Here is a 20740-nt window from a genome sequence, read left to right as displayed (position 1 = left end):
CATACTGTGGGGGAATGTTAGAGGGCACTTTATCGTAGTGTGGGGGCACCTTAGAGGGCACCTTATCATACTGTGGGGGAATGTTAGAGGGCACTTTATCATACTGTGGGGGCACCTATTGAGGGCACTTTATCATACTGTGGGGGCACCTTATCATACTGTGGGGGCACCTTAGAGGGCACTTTATCATACAGTGGGGGAATGTTAGAGGGCACTTTATCATACTGTGGGGGCACCTATTGAGGGCACTTCGTCATACTGTGGGGGCACCTTAGAGGGCACTTTACCATACTGTGGGGGCACTTTAGAGGGCACTTCATCATACTGTGGGGGCACCTTTGAGGGCACCTTATCATACTGTGGGGGCACCTTAGAGGGCACTTTACAATACTGTGGGTGCACTTTAGAGGGCACCTTATCATACTGTGGGGGCACCTTAGAGGGCACCTTATCATACTGTGGGGGCACCTTAGAGGGCACTTTACCATACTGTGGGGGCACTTTAGAGGGCACTTCGTCATACTGTGGGGGCACCTTAGAGGGCACCTTATCATACTGTGGGGGCACCTTAGAGGGCACTTTACCATACTGTGGGGGCACTTTAGAGGGCACTTCGTCATACTGTGGGGGCACCTTAGAGGGCACCTTATCATACTGTGGGGGCACCTTAGAGGGCACTTTACCATACTGTGGGGGCACTTTAGAGGGCACTTCGTCATACTGTGGGGGCACCTTAGAGGGCATCTTATCATACTGTGGGGGCACCTTAGAGGGCACTTTACCATACTGTGGGGGCACTTTAGAGGGCACTTCGTCATACTGTGGGGGCACCTATTGAGGGCACTTTATCATACTGTGGGGGAACGTTAGAGGGCACTTTATCATACTGTGGGGGCACCTTAGAGGGCACCTTATCATACTGTGGGGGAATGTTAGAGGGCACTTTATCATACTGTGGGGGCACCTATTGAGGGCACTTTATCATACTGTGGGGGCACTTTAGAGGGCACTCTATCATACTGTGGGGGCACCTTAGAGGGCAATTTATTATACTGGGGGTACCTTAGAGGGCAGGAGTAATAAACAGGAGGCTCTCCCTGCTCATGATCCTGCTGCTCACACTCAAACAAGACATCCCAATGACCACCCAGAAATATAAGAAAATGTTGGATGTTAAATGGCCCCAAGGTGGCAAGATGGTGGAGAACCCCACAATGACTTATGGCAGCACAAAGTGTCATCTTGCCACCACGCTGGTGAGGGACTTTGACAATGGCCCGTTGGCCAATGCTGTAGTGATGTATTGAAAAATCTGTATGCACTAAATTTTCAGGGACTAAAAATAAAAAATTTCCTGCTCTCTTCTCTGAATCTCCTGATGGTGGCCGCAAACAATCTGCTGAGATTGGGTCGTGCGTTTCGACCTGCTTCCCTTATTGTCCTTCCATGAACAAGAACATGGTCTATCACAGCTGCTCGAATTTGATCTGCAATTACTGTTTTCAGTCTTCCTCCTCCTCTTCCACCTAGTCACCTTCCACCTCTTACATGCACTCTTCCTCCTCTGCCTCTCAGATTATTTCCATCCATTGTTGGTATCAATTCTCAACTCACCCATGCCACCTGTGCACATGAACTGGCTTATATTGGTTTCATGACATGTGTTGTGGCCATTTGTTCAAAAGGCAAAAAAGGACAAATCAAGAGTTTCTTCAAAAATATCAAAAATTCAAGAAAAATCAAAAAAGGTTAGTTAGGCTTACTCAGACAGTCAAAGAATTCATTTTCCAGGCCAAAAGCTGCGTTCAGAGGGTGTATTTTCAGCTTTCAACAGCAAACAAACATGTTAAAAAATCATGCTACCTCTCTGCTTTGTCCTGCTGGTAAAAAAAAACATTTCCCCTTCCCAGTGCATTTCCTGCCTCTGACACCTGGCTACCTATATCACCTACTGTCTGATGCCCCTCGTGTTTACCCACAAAACAAAATAAATAAAAATAAACAACATAAACAAAAATAATAATAATCTAATCAACTAATGAAATAGCTCCTTCAACAAGACAGCAACAAGTGTGAACAATTTAGAATCATTGTGTGTGCTATGGCAATTGTGCTGTAATTTTGTTTAACTTCTTCTACCTGTGGTCACCATTATGCATCAGAAGTGTATCACTGTGCAAAATGTGTTTTAGTGAGTGAGAATGTGTTTAGAGTTTTGCAAAAAAGAGTAAATGGGATCTGCAAATTGTGTCTTACAGGTGAAAATTATTCAAGGTTTTGCCAAAAGAGTGATTGATTCAATAAATGGGTTCGGGCCACTGAACGGTTGGTTCAGAGAATGGACTTAAGTGTTTTAGCAGGTCAGGAAAACTGTAACTCATAGATCACTGAAATGATTTTGTTCTAATGCTACAGGCCTAATGGTCTAATGTTAGAAGCCTGATATGTTTAAAGGATTATAATGTTTCATGACCTTGAATAAAAATAATGTGACAAAAAAGGTGAATTCAGTTTCTATCAAAGGACATTTTGATGATTTTCTATTTCATACAGAAATATTATGCACTTTTCACATCAAAGGTAGCCTTGAAAACCCCTGCTTTAAAGGATTTTTTATTTTATTTTATTTTAGCCATTTATACAAGATAATCATGTCAATGATTCATTAATCATTTAAGAATTCATTTTCAGATCAACAGATGGAAGCAGAGTTACAGTAAAATGTGACAGATTAACTGCTCCACATGTTGTCATGTGAAGCAGTTAATTTTAAAAAAGGAAGAAAATTAAATATAATAAATAATAATAAAAAAAAAACATTATGTACTTTTCACATCAAAAGTAGCCAAGAAGTCAAAACATTGTACACAGTTATACAAATAACCGTTCATAAGGTGCAAAGCAGATTACTGAGAGTAGAAAAATGTATAAAACAGCCTTGAAAACAGTCATGTTACAGATTTGCGTGTTAAAGCAGAAATCCCTGATCAAAAAGATACAGAAAAGCTACTAAATGGCCCCTGAGGTGAGACGGTGTTGTTGCTGTTTCCAAGTTCAAGAGTAAACTCTGAAACTCGCAACACGTTCAACATTTGAATGCTTATCATATCATGTCATCCTCCTCCTCTCTCTCTCAAATTTTAAATTTCTCAACCACGTTCTTACAAAAAAGTATAAATGCATAAAAAACAGCACTACACACTTTGATAGCCTCTGTCTGTGATTATTGGTCTTGACTGGACAGCAGAGATCAAAGAGATAAAAGGTTTTTGGAGCTCAGAGAGACACTGACCATCCTGGACATCATTGGTGACATCTGGAAACACCGAGCTTAAGAAGCTTTTCGAGATCTCTGTGGGTGATTTCTCTGGACATTTATCCAAATCTTCCTCTTCCTCACCACTTCTCTGCTCTGAAAACAAAATATCAGGCTGCTTCACAAGAGTTTCAAATGCCTGATAGTCGTCATCCACTGGAGGAAAGCTTGCAGGCACACATTTGTAGCAGGGATTTTCGTCACATACAGTGACCCCATCGGGCTTCATCGCACCAATGAGCACCTCGTCAAAGTTCTCGACTCTGGACGCGCGATCACAAGACATGGTTGTGTTGGTGCCTCTAGAGATGGAGGACAAACTGGAGTCTTCTGCATAGGAAAATCTCCCAGAATCATCAGAGAGACATTGACCATCCTGGACTGGTACTTGCTTGTCAGGACTGCACTGATACGACATGTCTGTTGGCATAAGAGATGAAACCACTGCTGGTAAAATGATATTTTGTTGTACAGGATCCGGACAAACTGGTGCTTGCTTGTCAGGACAGGTCATCATGTCACCTTCACTGGGATGGTACACAGAGTCACAAAACATCTCAGAATTATTCATCATTATCTGACAGCTGGGAATGCGTATCGAATAGGTCATGTTGTCAAAGTCAGTGGATTGAGGAGAATTCTTTAAGTCATCAGCTGTGACACAAGGATTGTAGGTAGCGGAGAGCAAACCACTGTCTTTGTTTGATTCTGTGAGCAGAGAGGCAGTCACTGACGATCTTGGACCAATGTGGGTGAAGGCTTTACTGAGGGCACCCTGAACGCCGGCCTTGATGTCAGCAGGTTCTATAATGGCAGAAGAGAAGCCGGTACTCATCCCACTGCTGCTTTCTGTCAGTGATGCCATCAACCTGAATAAAGAGAATCAAAAACATCATTTAAAATCACAACACCTTGAAGAAAAAATCCTTCTAGACATGTCTTGAGTTGATGATGCACCAGTGCAGCTGTACTAACCGTGGTTCACTGTTATTTACAACAGCAGTGTCAATGGAGACAGAAGAGAAGTTGGTTTGTAATTGCTTTAAAACCTGCAACAAGAAGGATCTAAAGAATTAAAATCTTCAGATCTTAAACATTTTAGTTAAATAGACCAATTTAAAAGTATTGCATTAAGAGTTTAAGTGGAGAATTTTATATCTAAGTAATCATTGTTGGGAAAAAAGACAACTTTGGTTTTAAATTGACATCTACAAGTTTCAAGGATTTTCTGAATGTTAATGTGGAAAGATGTTAAATAAACAGATAAACAATAATAGAAGCTGTGTGTTTTTCATGTTACAACATCTTTGCTTTTCTTTGACCAACATCAAAAGGTGTCTTACCTTTTGTTCGCCTGGATGTATGTCTAAAAGTTCTGGATTTGGACATTTGGAAAGTGTATCCCGCCACTTTGCTTTTAATCTAAAACCAAATGCACAAATAAATCAACAAAACGGCAAACAGACAGGACATATACAAACATTACAGAGGAATTACAGCTTTATAATATTGTACTTACATGGAAACAAGGAACAGACAAAATTACTTACATTTCAAAACAGCCTAGTGCAACACTGGTGATGATGACTGCAGCAAAACTGAGGCAGATGATGACAGCCGAGAGCAGGGCGTGACGGGACGCAGCTGTGAAGTGACAAGATTGGTGTGCAGCTTCAAATCTTGAACCAGATTTGGGTTATTTTAACAGCATCCACAATGTCAGTTTATGTTACTTTCCAAACTCTGTAAGTATGTTGCAGCTGTAGACATTATCACTTCTGTCAAGGTCAAATCCATGATTGTGTATATAGTATATGTTGTAATACTATACAGGATTTCCAGCATCTTATTCTACTAAAATTAAATTTAGTAGAATAAAATGGATTAAATTATACACTTCTTGTCATGTGTAACAGCGGTACTGAAAACATTTCTGTTTTGGAGATGTATCTAAAAGCCCCAAAATGTTTCATTTTTTTCTATCTTCAGTTCTGAGTATTAATGGACGAAGGCTGAAGGATAAATACAGTGTTAAAGTGTGTATTTTACATTTCTTTTATAACAGTATAAGAAAAAATGTACAGTCAAATGCTTGAAAAGTCACAAAAAGACTGTAAAGAAAACACTCACGAGTTCTGAATTCATGCTCTTCACTACTGTCACTGAACAGGCCACTTATGCTTGTGTAGCTTTTCACGCTGACCAGGTATGTTGTATTTGGCTCCAAGTCTTTACCAGGTATATCATAGTAATTTGATCCATTAACTACGGCTTTTGTGATATTTTTAGATACCTGGTGAAGAGAAACGAAATAAAATGAGAATTTTGAAAATGTAGTTTCTTTAACTTTTTTCTACAACCAAACCATTGTTAAATAATAATCACTGAGTGGCAAAGTAGAAGTCTACATTTTAAACTGGTAGACAGCAACCTGACAGTAGTTGGATGCAAATAAGTTTTAAAACCTTCAACACACACAGTACATCAATATAAATGCATCAATGCATCTAAATTCACATTACTACAGCACATGCATTTTAGCTGCATGGCCACTCATTTTTATTTGAAGTGTTTGAAAAGCAGACTGAAACACTAAAAGATCTGTAAAGTCACCGTTTTATGACACTTCTCCTACCTCTTTTGTGTCTCCCTTCTTATGGTAAGTCACTTGAGCACTCAATCTGCTTCTGAGACTGTTACTGTTAGTGTTTGCTGTCCACTCAACTCTAAAATTCCCGTTGGATTCCTTCACTGAGAAGATTGTTGGTGCTTTGGGCTTTACTGTAGAACAGAAACAGGAAAAGTTCATGCAGTCTGTTTCTGGCAGCTGCAGATTTATGGACTTAAACAGTAACTCAATGCAGAGAATGAAATTCCCTGCAAAGAAAATGTAACTTAAAGTACTCTTGCTTCTGTCATTTCCCTGTTTTGAGAGAAATATTACATTTTACAAATGTTTATATGAAGAATGGCTTTTGTGGGTTGGACAGTTTTAAAATAGTCAACTCACCACTATCTGTGATGCTGATGAATTTGGACTCCACACTTTGGCCCCCTTTGAAAACTGTTGCGTTATGAGTCTCCTCTGGTACAAGTATCATTATGACAGAGCAACAACACCGTCCAGTGTCACACTGCTTGATAATGCAGCGCTGCTCCCTGTTGAATACAACATCGTATACAACATGTTGTGACTATAGGCTACGTCTCAGGCTGATTCAGTTGTTTGAAATACATTTCAAATCGATAGTGACACGGATCATTACTGTATCTGATCTGGGGAAAGGAAAAAGGAAAAAGGAGAAACCAGTAACTCACCCTCGTCCATCGTTGCTCCGCACAGTCAGATTGTATTCAGTGCAGTTTTGTGCGTCAAAGTCGCAAGACATCAAATCCTCTAAGTCGTTGGTACAAACAAGATTCAGGCCTGTTTCATTATCAAGATCTAAACGAAACAGATATGATGCGACAAGATTGATCGTGAGAATGAGTTATTGTATAAAAAGACTATTTAAAACTGTCTACGTGTCCATGTTATACGTACCAGAGAGAGCTACAGAGGCAATGTTTCCTAAAAGAAACAGGATCAAAGACATCCTATCGCGAACTCGCCTGAAACCAAACAGAAAATCACTTATTTTCTTTTCTTTAATCCAGAAAATTCCATGATTTAAGTAACACAACTAGCTCCAACAACATGATCACCTGTTAAACTTCATGCTGAAACGATGCTTTGAAAACAGCACTCCAACTCAAGTCTGATCATACTACAGGAGTCGTGCAGTTTGCTGCGTCTTCCTTCTTTGGAAAGCTGTTAGCTGGAAATGTTGCGCCACAGATTCAAGGGAAGTGCGTCCTACTTCTGTTTCCTCAGAAAAAGATGTACTGTACACACTTGAGCCGACACTACATTTTAGTAAAACACTGTAAATGGAGCAACCCAAATAAAACTTTTAAAAAATAGTGAATTTGTGGATAAATGTGTATTTTTGATAGCTAAATAGTGCCTAAATGTGTGTGATTTGATTAAAGCAATAGTTCAGAGATACAGTAGTTTTGGGGAATTTTATTTATTTCACTTTCCCAGAGTCAGAAACTAATAAATGCCTTCAGACAGAACTTTTATATGTATTGGCTGTAGTCTGAAGTAAGTCGAACAGCAATATCAATCTATCTTGGCTCAATTGGTGATTGTCTATGAGATTAAATATCAATCATGAATTGACCCCCTGAAAACCTTGAAAACCCCTGCTTTAAAGGATTTTTTTTTATTTTATTTTAGTCATTTATACAAGATAATCATGTCAATGATTCATTAATCATTTAAGAATTCATTTTCAGATCAACAGATGGAAGCAGAGTTACAGTAAAATGTGACAGATTAACTGCTCCACATGTTGTCATGTGAAGCAGTTAATTTTAAAAAAGGAAGAAAATTAAATATAATAAATAATTTAAAAAAAAACATGATGTACTTTTCACATCAAAAGTAGCCAAGAAGTCAAAACATTGCACACAGTTATAAAATTAACTGTTCATAAGGTGCAAAGCAGATTACTGAGAGTAGAAAAATGTATAAAACAGTCTTGAAAACAGTCATGTTACAGATTTGTGTATTAAAGCAGAATTTCCCTAAAAATGACTCAATACTACACACTGTGATAGTCACTGTCTGTGATCATTGGTATAGACAGGTTAGCAGAGATGAAAGAGAGAAAAGGTCTTTGGTCATCAGAGAGACATTGACCATCCTGGACTGGTACTTGCTTGTCAGGACTGCACTGATACGACATGTCTGTTGGCATAAGAGATGAAACCACTGCTGGTAAAATGATATTTTGTTGTACAGGATCCGGACAAACTGGTGCTTGCTTGACAGGACAGGTCATCATGTCACCTTCACTGGGATGGTACACAAAGTCACAAAACATCTCAGAATTATTCATCATTATCTGACAGCTGGGAATGCGTATCAAATAGGTCATGTTGTCAAAGTCAGTGGATTGAGGAGAATTCTTTAAGTCATCAGCTGTGACACAAGGATTGTAGGTAGCGGAGAGCAAACCACTGTCTTTGTTTGATTCTGTGAGCAGAGGGGCAGTCACTGATGATCTTGGACCAATGTGGGTGAAGGCTTTACTGAGGGCATCCCGAACGCCGGCCTTGATGTCAGCAGGTTCTATAATGGCAGAAGAGAAGCCGGTACTCATCCCACTGCTGAAAACATTACAAAACAGAGGAATTACAGCTTTATAATATTGTACTTACATGGAAACAAGGAACAGACAAAATTACTTACATTTCAAAACAGCCCAGTGTAACATTGGCGATGATGACTGCAGCAATACTGAGGCAGATGATGACAGCCAAGAGCAGGGCGCGACGGGATGCAGCTGTGAAGTGACAAGATTGGTGTGCAGCTTCAAATCTTGAACCAGATTTGGGTTATTTTAACAGCACCCACAATGTCAGTTTATGTTACTTTCCAAACTCTGTAAGTATGTTGCAGCTGTAGACATTATCACTTCTGTCAAGGTCGAATCCATGATTGTGTAATTAGTATATGTTGTAATACTATACAGGATGTCCAGCATCTTATCCTAGTAAAATTAAATTTAGTAGAATAAGATGGATTAAATTATACACTTCTTGTCATGTGTAACAGCAGTACTGAAAACAGATTTTTGTTTTGGAGATGCATCTAAAAGCCTCAAATTGTTTCATTTTTTTCTATCTTCAGTTCTGAGTATTAATGGACGAAGGCTGAAGGATAAATACAGTGTTAAAGTGTGTATTTTACATTTCTTTTACAACAGTATAAGAAAAAAAAAGTACAGTACAGTCTGTAGCGACTACTACTCGTGGGACATGTTTGTCCCTTCTGGTTTACAACACATAGACAAGAACTGTTTAGGAAGTCTTGACCAGATGTAGCAGGTCTCCTTGTGTCTGACCTTTGACCCCTGTGAGGATGATTACTGGAACATGTCTCCATGGATACAAATATTTGGGATGATTATTATTTATAGATTTTTAAAAAAGTATTAATAGCCTAATAGTATGAATAGCCTAAATGTGTGTGATTTGGTTAAAGAGACAGTTCAGGGATGTAGTAATTTTGGAAAATTTTACCATTTTTCCCACTTTCCCAGAGTTAGAAACTAATAAATGCCTTCAGAATTCTATGAATTATATTTAAAAGTTCATGTTTAATATTCTGTGTATAATAAGTAGACTGACTACATGAAGTGACTGTGGCAGCAGTATCCATTTCAGACCATCAGGTGGAGGCAGAGTTACAGTAAAATGTGACAGGTTGTCATGTTGCCATTATACTTTTGAAGTTTAACTATTATATTAAATTATTATCATTATATTCTTTGTGTTCCTCCTATTAATAGTTTTCACAGTAACAAATGCAGAAGAGGTGCATTTCACAAAACAGCTCAGTGTTGCAAGAGCTCCTTGGCCAACATTCGTAAGATGTATGTGTCACGTACACATTTTGCACACAATGACTTTCAATATCCAGGCCTGTCTGATAAAGTCACTGTGCACTGTGTTCACTGCTGAATTTAACTGCATGTTCAACAAAAGACAATTGATATACTGGTGTGATCTCACTGAAAAATCTTTGTCACAGTAAACATTTTACATCTGATGTTTATTTCATGTGTGAATAAATGTTTTTATGCTTTATTTCAGTTGCACGTATTCTCAAAATATGTAAATTGACACATTTCTTATATTTTTTTTCAGTATCTAAACTTGAAAATCTTTAGTGGTTACTGTGTATCAGTCAGTACCAGCTGGTCAATTCATCACACACCAAACAATCCCAACCTCCTGCCTCTCAAATTACTTAAAACTTTTCTGTCAGTAATTTTCCTTTTGTTTATACTTTTGAGTGATCTATGAGTTATCTTATTTAATGCAAAATAGAAATGAACTCCATTAAAGGACAGGTTCACAATTTTTCAGGTCCACATAAAACAATAGTCAGGTGCCCAAATGAACATTGACACATGTTTTGTCTTTTGTTGTTGTTGTTGTTGTTGTTGTTGTTGTTGTTGTTGTTGTTGTTGTTTTTGTTTTTTGCTGTGATCATTCCTCCTGTTCATACTGGCCATTAAGAGATCCCTTCATAATGCACTGTCAGTGGAAGTGATGGGGGACAAAATCCACAGTCCTCCGTACAAACATGCATTTAAAAGTTTACTTGAAGCTAACATGAGGCCTCAGCCATCCAAATTAGTCAAATCAAATCAATATATTTCATATATTTACTGTCTTTTTAGTGCCAAATTCCCTCTTTTTGTTACAATCCTTCCAGTGCAGCTGAACAGGAAAACACTGTCCATTGAGACACAAAGGGGGAATTTTTCACTAAAAAGACTAACTGTGGCAGATATCCACTTCATTTGAACAACTGAAGCATCATATTATCTTCAAATAAACTTTTAAATAAGGTTTTAAGGATTTTGTCCCTTATCACTTTTGAGCACATTTGGAGAGGATCTTCTATTGATCAGTATGAACAGGAGGAATGATTACAGTGAGCAAAATCTGTTTGGGAACTTGACTATTGTTTGAAGACAGACTTGACAAATTGTGAACATATCCTTTTAACTCATAGATCACTGAAATGATTTTGTTCTAATGCTACAGGCCTAATGGTCTAATGTTAGAGGCCTGATATGTTTAAAGGATTATAATATTTCATGACCTTGAATAAAAATAATGTGCCAAAAAAGGTGAATTCAGTTTCTATCAAAGGACATTTTGATGATTTTATATTTCATACAGAAACATTATGCACTTTTCACATCAAAAGTAGCCAAGAAGTCAAAACATTGCACACAGTTATAAAATTAACCGTTCATAAGGTGCAAAGCAGATTACCGAGAGTAGAAAAATGTATAAAACAGTCTTGAAAACAGTCATGTTGCAGATTTGTGTATTAAAGCAGAAATCCCCTAAAAATGACTCAATACTACACACTGTGATAGTCACTGTCTGTGATTATTGGTATAGACAGGTTAGCAGAGATGAAAGAGAGAAAAGGTCTTTGGTCATCAGAGAGACATTGACCATCCTGGACTGGTACTTGCTTGTCAGGACTGCACTGATACGACATGTCTGTTGGCATAAGAGATGAAACCACTGCTGGTAAAATGATATTTTGTTGTACAGGATCTGGACAAACTGGTGCTTGCTTGTCAGGACAGGTCATCATGTCACCTTCACTGGGATGGTACGCAGAGTCACAAAACATCTCAGAATTATTCATCATTATCTGACAGCTGGGAATGCGTATCAAATAGGTCATGTTGTCAAAGTCAGTGGATTGAGGAGAATTCTTTAAGTCATCAGCTGTGACACAAGGATTGTAGGTAGCGGAGAGCAAATCACTGTCTTTGTTTGATTCTGTGAGCAGAGGGGCAGTCACTGATGATCTTGGACCAATGTGGGCGAAGGCTTTACTGAGGGCATCTTGAACGCCGGCCTTGATGTCAGCAGGTTCTATAATGGCAGAAGAGAAGCCGGTACTCATCCCACTGCTGCTTTCTGTCAGTGATGCCATCAACCTGAATAAAGAGAATCAAAAACATCATTTAAAATCACAACACCTTGAAGAAAAAATCCTTCTAGACATGTCTTGAGTTGATGATGCACCAGTGCAGCTGTACTAACCGTGGTTCACTGTTATTTACAACAGCAGTGTCAATGGAGACAGAAGAGAAGTTGGTTTGTAATTGCTTTAAAACCTGCAACAAGAAGGATCTAAAGAATTAAAATCTTCAGATCTTAAACATTTTAGTTAAATAGACCAATTTAAAAGTATTGCATTAAGAGTTTAAGTGGAGAATTTTATATCTAAGTAATCATTGTTGGGAAAAAAGACAACTTTGGTTTTAAATTGACATCTACAAGTTTCAAGGATTTTCTGAATGTTAATGTGGAAAGATGTTAAATAAACAGATAAACAATAATAGAAGCTGTGTGTTTTTCATGTTACAACATCTTTGCTTTTCTTTGACCAACATCAAAAGGTGTCTTACCTTTTGTTCGCCTGGATGTATGTCTAAAAGTTCTGGATTTGGACATTTGGAAAGTGTATCCCGCCACTTTGCTTTTAATCTAAAACCAAATGCACAAATAAATCAACAAAACGGCAAACAGACAGGACATATACAAACATTACAGAGGAATTACAGCTTTATAATATTGTACTTACATGGAAACAAGGAACAGACAAAATTACTTACATTTCAAAACAGCCTAGTGCAACACTGGTGATGATGACTGCAGCAAAACTGAGGCAGATGATGACAGCCGAGAGCAGGGCGTGACGGGACGCAGCTGTGAAGTGACAAGATTGGTGTGCAGCTTCAAATCTTGAACCAGATTTGGGTTATTTTAACAGCACCCACAATGTCAGTTTATGTTACTTTCCAAACTCTGTAAGTATGTTGCAGCTGTAGACATTATCACTTCTGTCATGGTCAAATCCATGATTGTGTATATAGTATATGTTGTAATACTATACAGGATTTCCAGCATCTTATTCTACTAAAATTAAATTTAGTAGAATAAAATGGATTAAATTATACACTTCTTGTCATGTGTAACAGCGGTACTGAAAACATTTCTGTTTTGGAGATGCATCTAAAAGCCCCAAAATGTTTCATTTTTTTCTATCTTCAGTTCTGAGTATTAATGGACAAAGGCTGAAGGATAAATACAGTGTTAAAGTGTGTATTTTACATTTCTTTTATAACAGTATAAGAAAAAATGTACAGTCAAATGCTTGAAAAGTGACAAAAAGACTGTAAAGAAAACACTCACGAGTTCTGAATTCATAGGTTGTAAATTCTCTTTCCTGGCTACTGTCACTGAACAGGCGACTTATGCTTGTGTAGCTTTTCACGCTGACCAGGTATGTTGTACTTGGCTCCAAGTCTTTACCAGGTATATCATAGTAATTTGGTCCATCAACTATGGCTGTTGCGATATTTTCAGATACCTGGTGAAGAGAAATGAAATAAAATGAGAATTTTGAAAATGTAGTTTCTTTAACTTTTTTCCACAACCAAACCATTGTTAAATAATAATCACTGAGTGGCAAAATAGAAGTCTACATTTTAAACTGGTAAACAGCAACCTGACAGTAGTTGGATGCAAATAAGTTTTAAAACCTTCAACACACACAGTCCATCAATATAAATGCATCAATGCATCTAAATTCACATTACTACAGCACATGCACTTTAGCTGCATGGCCACTCATTTTTATTTGAAGTGTTTGAAAAGCAGACTGAAACACTAAAAGATCTGTAAAGTCACCGTTTTATGACACTTCTCCTACCTCTTTTGTGTCTCCCTTCTTATGGTAAGTCACTTGAGCACTCAAGCTGCGTCTGAGACTGTTACTGTTAGTGTTTGCCGTCCACTTAACTCTAAAATTCCCGTTGGATCGCTTCACTGAGATGATTGTTGGTGCTTTGGGCTTTACTGTAGAACAGAAACAGGAAAAGTTCATGCAGTCTGTTTCTGGCAGCTGCAGATTTATGGACTTAAACAGTAACTCAATGCAGAGAATGAAATTCCCTGCAGGGAAAATGTAACTTAAAGTACTCTTGCTTCTGTCATTTCCCTGTTTTGAGAGAAATATTACATTTTACAAATGTTTATATGAAGAATGGCTTTTGTGGGTTGGACAGTTTTAAAATAGTCAACTCACCACTATCTGTGATGCTGATGACTTTGGACTCCACACTTTGGCCCCCTTTGAAAACTGTTGCTGTATGAGTCTCCACTAGTACAAGCATCATTTTGACAGAGCAACAACACCGTCCAGTGTCACACTGCTTGATAATGCAGCGCTGCTCCCTGTTGAATACAACATCGTATACAACATGTTGTGACTATAGGCTACGTCTCAGGCTGATTCAGTTGTTTGAAATACATTTCAAATCGATAGTGACATGAATCATTACTGTATCTGATCTGGGGAAAGGAAAAAGGAAAAAGGAGAAACCAGTAACTCACCCTCGTCCATCGTTGCTCCGCAGAGTCAGATTGTATTCAGTGCAGTTTTGTGCGTCAAAGTCGCAAGACATCAAATCCTCTAAGTCGTTGGTACAAACAAGATTCAGGCCTGTTTCATTATCAAGATCTAAACGAAACAAATATGATGCGACAAGATTGATCGTGAGAATGAGTTATTGTATAAAAAGACTATTTAAAACTGTCTACGTGTCCATGTTATACGTACCAGAGAGAGCTACAGAGGCAATGTTTCCTAAAAGAAACAGGATCAAAGACATCCTATCGCGAACTCGCCTGAAACCAAACAGAAAATCACTTATTTTCTTTTCTTTAATCCAGAAAATTCCATGATTTAAGTAACACAACTAGTTCCACCAACATGATCACCTGTTAAACTCCATGCTGAAATGATTCCTCGAAAACAGCACTCCAACTCAAGTCTGATCATACTACAGGAGTCGTGCAGTTTGATGCGTCTTCCTTCTTTGGAAAGCTGTTAGCTGGAAATGTTGCGCCACAGATTCAAGGGAAGTGCGTCCTACTTCTGTTTCCTCAGAAAAAGATGTACTGTACACACTTGAGCCGACACTACATTTTAGTAAAACACTGTAAATGGAGCAACCCAAATAAAACTTTTAAAAAATAGTGAATTTGTGGATAAATGTGTATTTTTGATAGCTAAATAGTGCCTAAATGTGCGTGATTTGATTAAAGCAATAGTTCAGAGATACAGTAGTTTTGGGGAATTTTATTTATTTCACTTTCCCAGAGTCAGAAACTAATAAATGCCTTCAGACAGAACTTTTATATGTATTGGCTGTAGTCTGAAGTATGTCGAACAGCAATATCAATCTATCTTGGCTCAATTGGTGATTGTCTATGAGATTAAATATCAATCATGAATTGACCACCTGAAAACCTTGAAAACCCTTGCTTTAAAGGATTTTTTATTTTACTTTATTTTAGCCATTTATACAAGATAATCATGTCAATGATTCATTAATCATTTAAGAATTCATTTTCAGATCAATAGATGGAAGCAGAGTTACAGTAAAATGTGACAGATTAACTGCTCCACATGTTGTCATGTGAAGCAGTTAATTTAAAAAAAAGGAAGAAAATTAAATATAATAAATAATAATAAAAAAAAACATTATGTACTTTTCACATCAAAAGTAGCCAAGAAGTCAAAACATTGCACACAGTTACAAAAAATTAACCCTTCATAAGGTGCAAAGCAGATTACTGAGAGTAGAAAAATGTATAAAACAGTCTTGAAAACAGTCATGTTACAGATTTGTGTATTAAAGCAGAATTTCCCTAAAAATGACTCAATACTACACACTGTGATAGTCACTGTCTGTGATTATTGGTATAGACAGGTTAGCAGAGATGAAAGAGAGAAAAGGTCTTTGGTCATCAGAGAGACATTGACCATCCTGGACTGGTACTTGCTTGTCAGGACTGCACTGATACGACATGTCTGTTGGCATAAGAGATGAAACCACTGCTGGTAAAATGATATTTTGTTGTACAGGATCCGGACAAACTGGTGCTTGCTTGTCAGGACAGGTCATCATGTCACCTTCACTGGGATGGTACGCAGAGTCACAAAACATCTCAGAATTATTCATCATTATCTGACAGCTGGGAATGCGTATCGAATAGGTCATGTTGTCAAAGTCAGTGGATTGAGGAGAATTCTTTAAGTCATCAGCTGTGACACAAGGATTGTAGGTAGCGGAGAGCAAACCACTGTCTTTGTTTGATTCTGTGAGCAGAGAGGCAGTCACTGATGATCTTGGACCAATGTGGACGAAAGCTTTACTGAGGGCATCTTGAACGCCGGCCTTGATGTCAGCAGGTTCTATAATGGCAGAAGAGAAGCCGGTACTCATCCCACTGCTGAAAACATTACAAAACAGAGGAATTACAGCTTTATAATATTGTACTTACATGGAAACAAGGAACAGACAAAATTACTTACATTTCAAAACAGCCCAGTGTAACATTGGCGATGATGACTGCAGCAATACTGAGGCAGATGATGACAGCCAAGAGCAGGGTGCGACGGGATGCAGCTGTGAAGTGACAAGATTGGTGTGCAGCTTCAAATCTTGAACCAGATTTGGGTTATTTTAACAGCACCCACAATGTCAGTTTATGTTACTTTCCAAACTCTGTAAGTATGTTGCAGCTGTAGACATTATCACTTCTGTCAAGGTCGAATCCATGATTGTGTAATTAGTATATGTTGTAATACTATACAGGATGTCCAGCATCTTATCCTAGTAAAATTAAATTTAGTAGAATAAGATGGATTAAATTATACACTTCTTGTCATGTGTAACAGCAGTACTGAAAACAGATTTTTGTTTTGGAGATGTATCTAAAAGCCCCAAATTGTTTCATTTTTTTCTATCTTCAGTTCTCAGTATTAATGGACGAAGGCTGAAGGATAAATACAGTGTTAAAGTGTGTATTTTACATTTCTTTTACAACAGTATAAGAAAAAAAAAGTACAGTACAGTCTGTAGCGACTACTGGAAACAAAGTAAAAAGTCACTGAGAGACAGAGGTAGGGCCTTGTTTGCTGATTGTCTAAGACACTACCAAAAAGATTCACTGAGATCAAAAAATATGTTTAATAGCTTTTATTAATGGAAAAGATCAACTTATTATAACGTGCACAAAATATACTGAAAATAATCACAGCGATCAGATGCAAAACAGCGGTCAACAAAAAAAAACGGCAACCCACTCACCCTCTCTCTCTTTCTTACCAGCTGCCATGCAGGTGAACAGGTGCTTATATTAACTATAGGATATCACCGCCCATATCCAAGTGACCTGATTATCAATCACCGTGATCGTACAATAATAAAACCAAAATAACCCAAAATATAAACCATCACAAAATTACTACTTTGCAATTCATTCTAATTTCACAATTAATCCATTCATGGCTCCTACTAAGTCAAATGCTTGAAAAGTGACAAAAAGACTGCAAAGAAAACACTCACGAGTTCTGAATTCATGCTCTTCACTACTGTCACTGAACAGGCCACTTATGCTTGTGTAGCTTTTCACGCTGACCAGGTATGTTGTACTTGGCTCCAAGTGTTTACCAAGTATTTCATAGTAATTTGGTCCATTAACTACGGCTGTTGTGATATTTTCAGATACCTGGTGAAGAGAAACGAAATAAAATGAGAATTTTGAAAATGTAGTTTCTTTAACTTTTTTCTACAACCAACCCATTGTTAAATAATAATCACTGAGTGGCAAAGTAGAAGTCTACATTTAAACTGGTAAACAGCAACCTGACAGTAGTTGGATGTAAATAAGTTTAAAAACCTTCAACACACACAGTACATCAATATAAATGCATCAATGCATCTAAATTCACGTTACTACAGCACATGCATTTTAGCTGCATGGCCACTCATTGTTATTTGAAGTGTTTGAAAAGCAGACTGAAACACTAAAAGATCTGTAAAGTCACCGTTTTATGACACTTCTCCTACCTCTTTTGTGTCTCCCTTCTTATGGTAAGTCACTCGAGCACTCAAGCTGCTTCTGAGACTGTTACTGTTAGTGTTTGCCGTCCACTCAACTCTAAAATTCCCGTTGGATCGCTTCACTGAGATGATTGTTGGTGCTTTGGGCTTTACTGTAGAACAGAAACAGGAAAAGTTCATGCAGTCTGTTTCTGGCAGCTGCAGATTTATGGACTTAAACAGTAACTCAATGCAGAGAATGAAATTCCCTGCAGGGAAAATGTAACTTAAAGTACTCTTGCTTCTGTCATTTCCCTGTTTTGAGAGAAATATTACATTTTACAAATGTTTATATGAAGAATGGCTTTTGTGGGTTGGACAGTTTTAAAATAGTCAACTCACCACTAGCTGTGATGCTGATGAATTTGGACTCCACACTTTGGCCCCCTTTGAAAACTGTTGCGTTATGAGTCTCCTCTGGTACAAGTATCATTTTGACAGAGCAACAACATCGTCCAGTGTCACACTGCTTGATAATGCAGCGCTGCTCCCTGTTGAATACAACATCGTATACAACATGCTGTGACTATAGGCTACGTCTCAGACTGATTCAGTTGTTTGAAATACATTTCAAATCGATCGTGACACGGATCATTACTGTATCTGATCTGGGGAAAGGAAAAAGGAAAAAGGAGAAACCAGTAACTCACCCTTGTCCATTGTTGCTCCGCAGAGTCAGATTGTATTCAGTGCAGTTTTGTGCATCAAAGTCACAAGACATCAAATCCTCTAAGTCGTTGGTACAATCAAGATTCAGGCCTGTTTCATTATCAAGCCCTGTACGAAACAGATATGATGCGACAAGATTGATCGTGAGAATGAGTAATTGTATAAAAAGACTATTTAAAACTGTCAACGTGTCCATGTTATACGTACCAGAGAGAGCTACAGAGGCAATGTTTCCTAAAAGAAACAGGATCAAAGACATCCTATCGCGAACTCGCCTGAAACCAAACAGAAAATCACTTATTTTCTTTTCTTTAATCCAGAAAATTCCATGATTTAAGTAACACAACTAGTTCCAACAACATGATCACCTGTTAAACTTCATGCTGAAACGATGCTTTGAAAACAGCACTCCAACTCAAGTCTGATCATACTGTAGGAGTCGTGCAGTTTGATGCGTCTTTTTTCTTTGGAAAGCTGTTAGCTGGAAATGTTGCGCCACAGATTCAAGGGAAGTGCGTCCTACTTCTGTTTCCTCAGAAAAAGATGTACTGTACACACTTCAGCCGACACTACATTTTAGTAAAACACTGTAAATGGAGCAACCCAAATAAAACTTTTAAAAAATAGTGAATTTGTGGATAAATGTGTATTTTTGATAGCTAAATAGTGCCTAAATGTGCGTGATTTGATTAAAGCAATAGTTCAGAGATACAGTAGTTTTGGGGAATTTTATTTATTTCACTTTCCCAGAGTCAGAAACTAATAAATGCCTTCAGACAGAACTTTTATATGTATTGGCTGTAGTCTGAAGTATGTCGAACAGCAATATCAATCTATCTTGGCTCAATTGGTGATTGTCTATGAGATTAAATATCAATCATGAATTGACCACCTGAAAACCTTGAAAACCCCTGCTTTAAAGGATTTTTTATTTTATTTTATTTTAGCCATTTATACAAGATAATCATGTCAATGATTCATTAATCATTTAAGAATTCATTTTCAGATCAACAGATGGAAGCAGAGTTACAGTAAAACGTGACAGATTAACTGCTCCACATGTTGTCATGTGAAGCAGTTAATTTTAAAGAAGGAAGAAAATTAAATATAATAAATAATAATAAAAAAAAACATGATGTACTTTTCACATCAAAAGTAGCCAAGAAGTCAAAACATTGTACACAGTTATAAAATTAACCCTTCATAAGGTGCAAAGCAGATTACTGAGAGTAGAAAAATGTATAAAACAGTCTTGAAAACAGTCATGTTACAGATTTGTGTATTAAAGCAGAATTTCCCTAAAAATGACTCAATACTACACACTGTGATAGTCACTGTCTGTGATTATTGGTATAGACAGGTTAGCAGAGATGAAAGAGAGAAAAGGTCTTTGGTCATCAGAGAGACATTGACCATCCTGGACTGGTACTTGCTTGTCAGGACTGCACTGATACGACATGTCTGTTGGCATAAGAGATGAAACCACTGCTGGTAAAATGATATTTTGTTGTACAGGATCTGGACAAACTGGTGCTTGCTTGTCAGGACAGGTCATCATGTCACCTTCACTGGGATGGTACACAGAGTCACAAAACATCTCAGAATTATTCATCATTATCTGACAGCTGGGAATGCGTATCAAATAGGTCATGTTGTCAAAGTCAGTGGATTGAGGAGAATTCTTTAAGTCATCAGCTGTGACACAAGGATTGTAGGTAGCGGAGAGCAAATCACTGTCTTTGTTTGATTCTGTGAGCAGAGGGGCTGTCACTGATGATCTTGGACCAATGTGGGTGAAGGCTTTACTGAGGGCATCCCGAACGCCGGCCTTGATGTCAGCAGGTTCTATAATGGCAGAAGAGAAGCCGGTACTCATCCCACTGCTGAAAACATTACAAAACAGAGGAATTACAGCTTTATAATATTGTACTTACATGGAAACAAGGAACAGACAAAATTACTTACATTTCAAAACAGCCCAGTGTAACATTGGCGATGATGACTGCAGCAATACTGAGGCAGATGATGACAGCCAAGAGCAGGGTGCGACGGGATGCAGCTGTGAAGTGACAAGATTGGTGTGCAGCTTCAAATCTTGAACCAGATTTGGGTTATTTTAACAGCACCCACAATATCAGTTTAT

The 20740-nt window shown here is 37.9% G+C and overlaps 3 protein-coding genes across 4 annotated transcripts in view; all 3 read right to left on the bottom strand.

The window, feature by feature from the left end:
* LOC121911209 overlaps positions 1-14970 on the bottom strand; it is a 24775-nt gene extending 9805 nt beyond the window's left edge. Inside the window, exons 1-5 of the mRNA XM_042432534.1 lie at positions 14756-14970; positions 14595-14662; positions 14369-14495; positions 14061-14209; positions 13686-13831 (exon numbers count right to left, since the gene is read on the bottom strand). Of these exons, the coding sequence (XP_042288468.1) occupies positions 13686-13831; positions 14061-14209; positions 14369-14495; positions 14595-14662; positions 14756-14769 (504 nt within the window). The 5' untranslated portion in view covers positions 14770-14970. The remainder of the gene's footprint in view (positions 1-13685; positions 13832-14060; positions 14210-14368; positions 14496-14594; positions 14663-14755) is intronic.
* Positions 2601-20740, bottom strand: part of LOC121911317 — a 20639-nt gene continuing 2499 nt past the window's right edge. The window contains exons 1-10 of one of the 2 annotated variants that reach the window (XM_042432795.1): positions 7022-7230; positions 6861-6928; positions 6635-6761; positions 6327-6475; positions 5952-6097; positions 5447-5609; positions 4867-4960; positions 4660-4738; positions 4292-4365; positions 2601-4185 (exon numbers count right to left, since the gene is read on the bottom strand). In XM_042432795.1, coding sequence (XP_042288729.1) covers positions 3195-4185; positions 4292-4365; positions 4660-4738; positions 4867-4960; positions 5447-5609; positions 5952-6097; positions 6327-6475; positions 6635-6761; positions 6861-6928; positions 7022-7035 — 1905 coding nt within the window. In that variant the 5' untranslated portion in view covers positions 7036-7230 and the 3' untranslated portion in view covers positions 2601-3194. Of the gene's footprint in view, positions 4186-4291; positions 4366-4659; positions 4739-4866; positions 4961-5446; positions 5610-5951; positions 6098-6326; positions 6476-6634; positions 6762-6860; positions 6929-7021; positions 7231-8615; positions 8710-17391; positions 17555-17895; positions 18042-18270; positions 18420-20740 lie in introns of those variants that run through there. The other variant, XM_042432710.1, reaches the window with a different exon arrangement.
* Positions 19513-20740, bottom strand: part of LOC121911612 — a 16981-nt gene continuing 15753 nt past the window's right edge. The window contains exons 4-5 of the mRNA XM_042433293.1: positions 20563-20656; positions 19513-20480 (exon numbers count right to left, since the gene is read on the bottom strand). Coding sequence (XP_042289227.1) covers positions 19913-20480; positions 20563-20656 — 662 coding nt within the window. The 3' untranslated portion in view covers positions 19513-19912. The remainder of the gene's footprint in view (positions 20481-20562; positions 20657-20740) is intronic.

The sequence above is a fragment of the Thunnus maccoyii genome, chromosome 1, assembly GCF_910596095.1.
Source record: "Thunnus maccoyii chromosome 1, fThuMac1.1, whole genome shotgun sequence".
Taxonomy (NCBI): domain Eukaryota; kingdom Metazoa; phylum Chordata; class Actinopteri; order Scombriformes; family Scombridae; genus Thunnus; species Thunnus maccoyii.
The sequence above is the reverse complement of the archived record's forward strand: the minus strand, read 5'-3'. Positions and strand labels throughout refer to the sequence as shown.